The sequence below is a fragment of the Triplophysa dalaica genome, chromosome 15 (genome assembly GCF_015846415.1).
Source record: "Triplophysa dalaica isolate WHDGS20190420 chromosome 15, ASM1584641v1, whole genome shotgun sequence".
NCBI classification, from domain to species: domain Eukaryota; kingdom Metazoa; phylum Chordata; class Actinopteri; order Cypriniformes; family Nemacheilidae; genus Triplophysa; species Triplophysa dalaica.
This window is the reverse complement of record NC_079556.1, coordinates 7,298,576-7,308,982: the sequence shown is the minus strand read 5'-3', so window position 1 is coordinate 7,308,982 and position 10,407 is coordinate 7,298,576. Positions and strand designations below refer to the sequence as shown.

General features: G+C 38.0%; 2 protein-coding genes, 3 non-coding genes and 2 pseudogenes across 5 annotated transcripts; all 7 read right to left on the bottom strand.

Moving 5' to 3' along the window:
• Positions 1-152: 152 nt before the first annotated feature.
• On the bottom strand, positions 153-3,697 carry thumpd2 (THUMP domain containing 2). The gene is made up of 10 exons (XM_056768307.1): positions 3,546-3,697; positions 3,033-3,165; positions 2,306-2,574; positions 2,094-2,171; positions 1,668-1,720; positions 1,503-1,590; positions 1,063-1,137; positions 866-980; positions 652-772; positions 153-527 (listed from the first exon to the last, which is right to left on the bottom strand). Exons 1-10 carry the CDS (start codon positions 3,687-3,689, stop codon positions 215-217), a joined length of 1,389 nt encoding a protein of 462 aa, XP_056624285.1. The 5' UTR covers positions 3,690-3,697; the 3' UTR covers positions 153-214.
• Positions 3,437-3,524, bottom strand: trnar-ucu (transfer RNA arginine (anticodon UCU)). The gene is given in 2 exon segments: positions 3,437-3,472; positions 3,488-3,524. It is a non-coding gene; the product is annotated as a tRNA-Arg (tRNA).
• Positions 3,698-4,007: 310 nt separating the features above from the next.
• commd9 (COMM domain containing 9) lies at positions 4,008-6,334 on the bottom strand. Its single transcript, XM_056768310.1, has 6 exons — positions 6,234-6,334; positions 6,025-6,150; positions 5,761-5,900; positions 5,639-5,673; positions 5,464-5,567; positions 4,008-4,439 (listed from the first exon to the last, which is right to left on the bottom strand). Exons 1-6 carry the CDS (start codon positions 6,282-6,284, stop codon positions 4,302-4,304), a joined length of 594 nt encoding a protein of 197 aa, XP_056624288.1. The 5' UTR covers positions 6,285-6,334; the 3' UTR covers positions 4,008-4,301.
• Positions 6,335-6,505: 171 nt separating this feature from the next.
• On the bottom strand, positions 6,506-8,934 carry LOC130437135 (60S ribosomal protein L13a-like; annotated as a pseudogene).
• Positions 7,164-7,243, bottom strand: LOC130437448 (small nucleolar RNA Z195/SNORD33/SNORD32 family). The gene has a single exon (XR_008909190.1). It is a non-coding gene; the product is annotated as a small nucleolar RNA Z195/SNORD33/SNORD32 family (small nucleolar RNA).
• LOC130437136 (60S ribosomal protein L13a-like) lies at positions 8,854-10,365 on the bottom strand (annotated as a pseudogene).
• On the bottom strand, positions 9,077-9,156 carry LOC130437447 (small nucleolar RNA Z195/SNORD33/SNORD32 family). The gene has a single exon (XR_008909189.1). It is a non-coding gene; the product is annotated as a small nucleolar RNA Z195/SNORD33/SNORD32 family (small nucleolar RNA).
• Positions 10,366-10,407: the final 42 nt, after the last annotated feature.

Sequence of the window (10,407 nt, the reverse complement as noted above, 5' to 3'; positions counted from 1 at the left end):
CATTTAGTCAATTAACTTAATAATACATAAATAATATAATTTTGTGATTTATTAATGGTTTCATCTATAATGAAAAACTTTTCTTAATATGTAATTTGGAGTGGCGTAGTTGTAATTCCAACTCAAAAAACAAGACCAAGGTTACTCAAACATATTTTATTAAAATCACTCATTTATTTTGGATTGTCTGCAAATGTATCAGGGTAAATTATGTTCAGTACGAGCACATTTCAGGTTGTACTTTGGTGAATGTGTGTATAAATGCATCGGTGCTCCCCAAACTAACCTTGTGTGTATTGTGTGCTTGTAATGATGTGATTAATATGGGTGTTTTGGAGCTTGATTTATAACACATTAAGTTTTCTGGTGTGTCTGTGCATTCCTTGTTTGCGTTTGTGGGGTCAGTGTGAACTCTCTGTTTGTCTGAAGAGTTTGCATGTTGATCGTTTTTGCAAATGATCTTCTTTAACTGGGCAGAAAGTTGTAAACTCAGTAATAGAACGAGATGTCCACCAACACGAAGTACCCTAAGAAAGAATAAATAAAGTTTGCTGTAAATTCACAGTGTTATAAAATAAAGTACATGTAAGATGCACACTATGGCAGCACAGCTGTCTGTCAATAAACAACAAAAATAAACATGCTCTCTACCTCTCCATCTCTTTCAGTAAGCGTGGCAAGGCAGTGGGCATGTCAGTGCTACAGCTGAACTTTCTGCCAAAAGGAACATCACACAGAACAGCATCAACCGCTCCATCGTTCAGTGGGATCTCTAAAGTTGATGGAAGTATGGCAAATTATAGGTGACTTTAGAAAGTAGAAAAAAGATGATAGCAAAATACAATGGCAAAGTGTTTGTCCACACCCATAGCAGAACACTGAAGTAGGTGAACTCTTCCTTCCATTCCAGCTGCTTTCACATTCTCTGTAGCTTTCTTCAACTGAGACATGTCTTTATCCATGCCTAGAAACACAGTATTCTGCAAACACACACATTGACATTCATTATTTATGTATACATTTTTATTATGTGGTGCATGTGGTCTTTGAGTGTGTACGTACAGAACACTCTTGGGCTGCTTCCAGCAACACAGCTCCAACTCCACACATTGGGTCTAAAATCACACAATCATTCAACTGGGAAGGGAGAGCGAGAGAACAAAAAACAATGAGACACAATTATGGTTTTGTTTGTCTGAAGGGAAACTAAAATTAAAGGATTTTGGGCAGTTTGTTGTGTGACGAATAAATGGACAAATGTATATTCCAAGTAGCCTCTTAAAATCATAATTGAATAAATGAAAGGTGAAAATATAAGATGACAAAAATAGTTTTAGATGAAGTAGAGCAAACCAAAGTGCATTAGACTGCTTGTCATGTAAACCTGTTTTACCCCCTCAAATGTTCCCTCCCCCCAAAGATAGACCTGGTGTTTTAATCGTCATTTAATGATTCCACCATATGTATGCAGATTTGCCTCTTCTTGTAATTCTAGAGCTTACCTGTTTAGGGCAAAGTGAGGTCATGGCCCAGGCTATTGTAGAACGCAACCCGTTGTGTTTCATATAATGACGACTAGCCAGTGGATGCCTGAATACACACACACGCAGCATTAAATCTAAATTGACATAATGACATAAGTGTGGTTCTATCACAAAGACACTTACTTCAAGAGAGGCATGCCTACAATGCAATGGTCATCACTTAAATACACATTCACCTAGTTACACAGAGAGACAACACAAAAAGCATTTTAATTATGTGTAAGAATTGTGCAAGAATTCCCACACTTAGACCCTTTAATTTTCATAACTTTTTCATAACCTTTCATTTGTGAAATAAATCCATTTGAATTTAATCATTATAAAATAAAGACATCACAAACTATTTATAATACACGAGCCACATCACAATGCCATTTAATCTTAAAATGTTCTTAAGATTATGTCTAAAAACATTTGATGTGGGAACATTTATGTGTCATTATGCATAAACATTTGCATGCCTAAGGGCCTGTGTGTAGCTTCACATGGTTTTGTGTGTCTGTATAAGTATATATATGCGAATCTGCATATATTATATACAGCACTTACCTCAAGTTTAGGCTCTCTGAGATCTACCTTCCACCCAAGCTTTTCTTTGATGGCCATCCCAATAATACGACTCAGTCTCTAACCACACAAACAGAAGATCAGGTACAAACATTACAATATGCCATGACATTTTATATAATAATATCCATTTAGTATATATAATAATATACTCATTTTCCATAAAAAAAAACATTAAATGCCCAAACACACACCTGAGATGTATAAGAGCGAGCAATGAGTCCACTGCAGCGGCAGCTGACTCGGAAAGACGGTGGGTCCATCACCAACTGTATATTAGAATTCATAGAGTTTGTGGAGGTTGCATCCACAATTAAAATCTCATCTTCCTCTCTCTTTCTCTTCTGTCCACGCTGCTGACTGTCTTGAAGCTCACCCTGTAAGGTTGTCCACGTTAAAACGTTCTGTTTCCACATGTCCGCATCTCCCACAATGCTTTGCTGTATAACATCAGCTGCCTTTGCTATTATTAAAACAAAAACAGAGTAAACCCTCAAAATTGGTTTGCCTTCAAGCGTACGATGGTGTTTGTTAAGAGAAAAAAGTTATTTCTCTTGAGAATAAAAATAGGCAAATTATACCGGTGGCTTCTCATAACCTGTCCTGTGGCTAAAACCAAATACTATTCCATAATGCAAATTAGATGTGGAAAATGAACAAATGACATGTCAAATGCTGATTTACAATAAACGGTTAAAGGTTATTATAAATTGAACCAGTTGTTCAAAAAAAGGAAGAAAACCATACAAGTTTGGAATGACAAGGGTAAATAAATTATGAGAGAGGTTTCATTTGAGATGTCTTTTTAAGTTGATTTTGGGGGAATTTGTCACATTCTATGGCATTTCTGACCCTGGTTCATGTTTCATGAAGGGTTTAGGCGCAGCCAATCAGAACACTGAGATTTCCCCTACTACGCACCTGGATTGTTGGGAAGCGAAATAGCTGCAGCTTTGCGTAAGAGAAGAAACAGCCTCTCTGCAGATTTCAGTTGTGTCACAATGAGCAGATGTGCATTGCTGCAGAAGAACACTCTTCCTGAGATCTGCTCCACCTTATCCAAACAAACCACATAAAAAATAAAAAACGTTTGCTTCTTATACAGTTCTATAAAAACTAGTGCACATCACCATCCAGCTGTAGAGGTTCAGCTGGTAATGTTTTAACGTGACATTTTAATGTTAAATGGACAGTGGTGGTTCTCTGGTGTCTGGAAAGTTCAATATAGAATAATTACCAAAAACTTTATATGCTTTTAGGTTATTTGTTAAATGCACAAGATTTGGGGAACAGTTAATATGGTTGAATGCTTGAGAAAAGAACTGCGACTCTGGTGGGACTCGAACCCACAACCTTTGAATTACACCATTCTAATCTAGAAGTCCAATGCGCTATCCATTGCGCCACAGAGCCCGTTACGTCACATGTACTTACTTCAGTAGCAGAGAGATTGTTTTTCACCTCCTTGGCCAGTAAATCCTCCATCCCTGCGCCTGCTGTACAATAAAAGCGTCTCATTATCACCACAACACCTCCTGAAATACCTGCAGTGTGTGGTATAACAAATGCAAGCAGCATGCAACAAGGGGCACTCTTTTTGTCTTCCGGGTTCAAACTGCTGTCAAAATTAAACCTCAAAATAATACCGAGGCAGACTTTTAGCATATGGATCCAAACTTTGAAAGTCTTTAATAATGGATGCTTACTAGATTACTACTGAATATTTTAACATAAGATTAAAGTGGAAATTTCATGATTTCATTTCAAGTGTTACTAACAGGACTTTTATCTAGACAAACCACGGACTGTATATTTAAAGGTCTACAGCGCCTCTCGAGGTTATATGTAAAATTGCAACAATGTTAAAATTACATTTTAGGAGCTACTCCCAAGTCATTTGTGTGAGATACAGAATTTATTTCATTTTCGCAAACATGGATCATGTTTTTACATATACTTTTTTAATGCTCATGCCACTATAAACACTCACGAAATTAGAAATTGTTTGTAAAAGACAACTTGTATGAAAATGTTTCTGTACATTAAACATCAAAACATCAAACACATTATACAGCGTATCCAATAAATTCCTCATTTATTAACTACCATTTACAACATTCTTTTGATGTTCATTCATTCTTTGTCTGAATGTCCATAAACTGATGAGTGTGCGAGATTCTCCCTCATGATCTATTTCCTTGCCACTGCTGTCAGCTGGTCTCTGATGCGACCCAAGCCATCTATCATAGTGTCCAGTGTCTCTTTGCTCAGCTCCACTGTTACTGTGGACTCATTTGGACTGCCAACATTGCATGGAGTGTCATCGAGCTACAGCAAACACATAGAGAGTGACTGTTAACAAGTTACAGTATCTCACAGAAGTGTGTACACCCCTCACATCTTGTAACAACACTGAAGAAATGACACTTTGCAACATTGTAAAGTAGTGCATTAACAGTGTAAATTTGCTGTCCCCTCAAAATAACTCAACACACAGCCATTCATGTCTAAACCACTGGCAACAAAAGTGATTACACCCTTAAGTGAAAATGTCCAAATTGGGCCCAAAGTTTCAATATTTTGTGTTGCCAGCATTATTGTCCAGCACTGCCTTAACCCTCTTGGGTATAAGGTTCACCAAAGCTTAACAGCTTGCCACTGGAGTCCTCTTTGACTCCTCTGTGACTACTTCACAGAGCTGGTGTATGATACGTCTATTTTCCAAAGACAAACCCTCTGGATATGCTTGTTCTGAGTGGAACCTGTCCTGTTAAACCTCTGTATGGTCTTGGCCACAGTGCTATAGCTCAGTTTCAGGGTCTTGGCAATCTTCTTATAGCCTAGGCCATCTTTATGTAGAGCAACACATCGCTTTTTCAGATCCTCAGAGTGCTCTTTGCAATGAGATGCCATGTTGGATTTCCAGTGACCAGTATAAGAGAATGAGAGCGATAACAAATCGCATGACACCGGAGAGGGAAAATGTCTCATTGGGCCCAATTTGGACATTTTCACTTAGGGGGTAGTCACTTTTGTTGCCAGCGTTTTAGACATTAATGGCTGTGTGTTGAGTTATTTTGAGGGGACAGCAAATTTACACTGTTATACAAGCTGTACACTCACTACTTTACATTGTAGCAACTTTTCATTTCTTCAGTGTTGTCAAATGAAAAGATATAATAAAATATTTACAAAAATGTGAGGGGTGTACTCACTTATGTGAGATACTGAACATACTTACATACATCATTTTAACACAAGATTCTTCTTAAGCAAAATACTGTACAGTTTTGGATACCAATTTACAATTTTAAGTAAACCACACATAACAGCATTGATATGACTCTCTTACTTTCATTTGCAGCAGACAGGTTGGCACGGCCATACGACTTAAAGAGTCTGAGGCTGTCTTCATATCTACTCGCCACTGCAGATCCACCAGCTTTGGAAGTGAAACTACAAAAACACACACTCATTAAACTGCAACATCTCCCGGTGATGATTGCTGTATTACAATGTGCACTCACTTTGACTGGACAAAGCTTCATTTCTCCAAGTGACACTAAAAATATTCACACACAAAAGAACTTAACACTTGTCTATGCGTCAGACCAGTACATGTAATGATTTAAAAGAGAAAACAAACTACCTGTTCTCCAAGATAATTTTGGTTATCAGGTTCTTCAGATTTGAGTGGAATGATTCTGGAAAAACATGGAGGATCTGGTCTGGAGAGGTTAAATTATGGTACACAACATGGTGCGAAAGAGCGTGAAATGCTGTCAGGACCTGTTAATGAACAAAAGGACAGAATAACACTGATAAGATTCAGCCTTTTTGTAAAATATATGGTAAAAATAAATGTAAAGTGGTCATTGGTTTTGTAAGAATAACGGTAAACATTAAATCTCACTCGAATAGCTTCATCATTGGACACGGACAGCACACTTGCGGTGTTTTCAACCAGATACTGAGACTTGAGCGCTGCAGCTGGGTAACTCTCTGTGCAGACCTGCCGGACTACATCTTTAGACGGAGCCTAAATGAATAAACTTTAAGCTTTAGAACTAAATCGAGTCTACGAACACATGTCATAGTAATAATTAACCGTCTAAAACATACCTTTAATAAAAGCTGCAAGGCACTGAACTGCTCCTCTGTAGGAAAAGCCATGATGAATTAGCTGAAAGTTGCGGTCACGTGAATGTTAGATTTCAAGTGTCAAAATAAAAGACCCTTTGGAAAATGTTCATTCTAGAAAGTGTTCAATCACTCAAGTTGAGAATTATTTAAAGTGGAGGCTAGATACAAGTATGCCTAACAACTTGATTAAACAATTGGCAAACGTTTCCTAATCTCAAAATGCAGCCATCCGCAATATGAAAATGAATGGTTCAGGACAGCTGTCGCATTGGTGACCTCAACATCGTCTGTTTGTGCTCTAACAGGACTGACGTTCATGAGACTTATCCAACAAAAGATATGTTTGTCCATTAATACAATCCCCCAGAAAAATACCATAAAGCAATGTCCAACCAAATAGAAATCTCAAGTTGTACTCCATTAAAACCTTTGAAAACTTAATAGATGCTGCTTAGCAGAATTGAACTTCTTTTAAGAGAAGCCAGCACTCCATTTTGCATTATAACAAACTTGTGTACCACATCAGAAGGCTATGCGCAAAAACTGTGTACATGACACGAGTCAAACATTTACAAGTGTTCAGAATAAACAAGAAAATTGTTTCTATAAACATTTATTTTGACCAGCTCAAACAAGGACACCATACGGTTTAAGAACATCAGTATATTTTAAAATCTTGTTTTCAACGTTCTTTTCTGCCTGCTTGGTCAGTTTGTCCTCAAGCTTCTTGACAATAGAGCTTGGCCTTTTCCTTGCCCTTCTCCTCCAGTGTGGTGGTGATAGCCTGGTCCTCGCAACCAACCTCATGTGCCAGAACGTCGAACTATAGTAAAAGAAAAACATTTTATAATTGAATGACTATAGACCAGAAATGAAAACCTTAAGTACATTTTAGACAAGGAACTGCTTTTTGTCTCAGTTGGTAGTGCATGTAAAGTGAACTCATGGTCATAAACTCATACTTGTTGTGAAAAAACATCACTGACAAAAAGAACATTTAATTAAAATCCCAATATGAGCAATAACACACCACCACAGTTCAGTGGTTATTCTAAATGGGGATCAAGATCTCACCTTGCGTGTGGGCTTCAGACGCACAATCTTAAGAGCAGCTGGGACAACCATACGCTTCCCCTGCAGAACACATTCAATTTAGAAAACACAAACCAAGGACAATGTTCAACACCAAGAACAGAGATGTCTCAGAAAATATTGACAATATCAGCTTTTATTCAAACAAGGTAAGTAAGGGATATTTAGATGGCATCATTGACATCATTTAACTGTGAAATAAAAATGACTGATAATATACCTTATCATAAGGAGGGGGGACTCCATCAAACACCTTCAGCCTCTCCAGAGCAGCCTGCCCTCGCTTAGTTTTGTGTGGAACCATACCTGTTCAAGAGAGATCATGTTTTTATGATCAAGCCTTCAATTGCTGTGCAATTTATCAATGATTTTGCCACGTGTTTCAAACTCAGTAGTCAGATCCGAAGTATCATCAAAAATAATCAGGATTGGCAAAAAATGTTTTCATCATTGTTTGAAGTGTCGCTGCAAACAGCCAAGAAAAAGGGGTGGTACCTCACCTCTTACGATCCTCCAGAAGATTCTGCTGGGGGCTCTGAAGTGATAGGGTCCCACGGAAGGGTCGGTGTTCATCCTCTTACGGAGGAAAGCCAAGTACTTCACTGCACAAACAAATGATCATATTGGCACCAAACTTCAGCATTGACATTCACAGACAAGGGTATGTAAAGATAACATACTTAAATGTTATAGAGTGGTCATTGGTCTTGTACGATTTACGGTAAACATTAAATCTCACTCGAATAGCTTCATCATTGGACACGGACAGCACACTTGCGGTGTTTCCACCAGATACTGAGACTTGAGCGCTGCAGCTGGGTAACTCTGTGCAGATCTGCCGGAAAACATCTTTAGACGGAGCCTAAATGAATAAACTAAGCTTTAGAACTTAATCAAGTCTACGACTACATGTCAGTGTACTTAACAGTCTCTAACATACCATTAACTAAAAGCTGCAAGGCACTGAACTGCTCCTCTGCAGGAAAGGCTATGATGAAGTAGCTAGCCGAATGCTGCGCCACGTGAATACGCGACAAATTTCAAGTTTCAAAATAAAAGACCCTTTTGGAAAATTATGAATTCTAGAAAGATTCTTCCATCGCTGATCAAGTTTGGAGGCTAGCTACGAGTATGCTTATATATAACTACTTGATTAAACAATTAGCACATATTTTGACAAGGAAAAATACGTTTCCTAATCTCAAGATATAGCCCTCAGCAATATGAAAATGAATGTTTCAGGACACCGGTAGTATTTGTGCTCTTAACATCATTGGTTTTCTCTGTGATCAAAGTACTGAAGTTCATAAGATTTATCCAAAAAATAAATGTCCATTTATACAATTGCACAGTACAAGACCATAAATCAAGGTTCAGGCAAATAGAAATCTCAAGTACAACTAAATTAAAACCATTGAAAATTAAGACATTTTACGTGCTTCGTCACTCACAAGATACTGCTTAGCAAAATTGAGCTATCATTTTTAGACAAGCCAGCACTGTTATTTTCTGCCTGCTTGGTCAGTTTGTTCTCAAGCTTCTTGACAATGCATCATGGCCTTCTCCTTCCTCTTCTCCTCCAGTGTGGCATTGATAGCCTGGTACTTCCAACCAACATCATGTGCCAGACGGCCAAGCAGGACAAACTATAGTAAAAAAAAATGTATAATGTAATCACTATAAATCAGAGATTAAAACCGCAGGTGCATTTTATTTACAAGGAAGTGCTTTTTGTCTCAGTTGGTAGTGCATGTAAAGTGAACTCATGGTCATAAACTCATACTTGTTGTGAAAAAACATCACTGACAAAAAGAACATTTAATTAAAATCCCAAAATAAACAGTAACACACCACCACAGTTCAGTGGTTATTCTAAATGGGGATCAAGATCTCACCTTGCGTGTGGGCTTCAGACGCACGATCTTAAGAGCAGCTGGGACAACCATACGCTTCCCCTGCAGAACACATTCAATTTAGAAAACAAACCAAGGAAAATTTTCAACACCAAGAACAGAGATGTCTCAGATAATATTGATAATATCAGCTTTTATTCAAACAAGGTAAGTAAGGGATATTTAGATGGCATCATTGACATCATTTACCTGTGAAATAAAAATGAATTATAATATACCTTGTCATAAGGAGGGGGGATTCCATCAAACACCTTCAGCCTATCCAGAGCAGCCTGACCTCGCTTAGTTTTGTGTGGAACCATACCTGTTCAAGAGAGATAAAGTAAATTTTTTAATCATCAAGCCTTCAATTGCCGTGCAAATTTTCAACGATTTTTCAGCGACTTTCAAACTCAGTAGTCAGATCCGTAGTTTCATCAAAAATAATCAGGATTGGCAAAAAATGTCTTCATCATTGTTTGAAGTGCCGCTGCAAACAGCCAAGAAAAAGTGGTGATACCTCACCTCTTACGATCCTCCAGAAGATTCTGCTGGGGGCTCTGAAGTGATGGGTTCACATGAAGGGTCGGTGTTCATCCTCGAGGAGGAAAGCAAAGTTCTTCACTGCACAAACAAATGATCATATTAGCGCCAAACATCAGCTTTGACATTCAGAGACAAAGGTATGTAAAGAGAACATACTTAAATGTTATAGCGTGGTCATTGGTCTTGTACGATTTACGGTAAACATTAAATCTCACTCAAATAGCTTCTTCGTTGGACACAGACAGCACATGCGGCACTTTCCACCAGATAACGTATGGAGACTTGAGCGCTGCAGCACGGTAACTTGACACACTTTGCAGATCTGCTGCAATGCATCTTTAGAACAAAATCACGTATACGACCACAGATACATGTCAGAGTAATAATTAACAGACAAACATACCTTTTATAAAAGCTCCAAGGAACTGTGCTCTGTAGGAAAAGCCATGAAGTAGCTGAAAGTTGCGCTCACGTGAATAAGCAACAATTTTCAAGTGTCAAAAGACCCTTTTGAAAATTATGAATTCTAGAAAGAGGTCTTCAATCACTGGTCAAGTTTGGAATTGTTTTAAGTGGAGAATAGATACGAGAAAAACTACTTGATTTAACAATTGGCAAACATT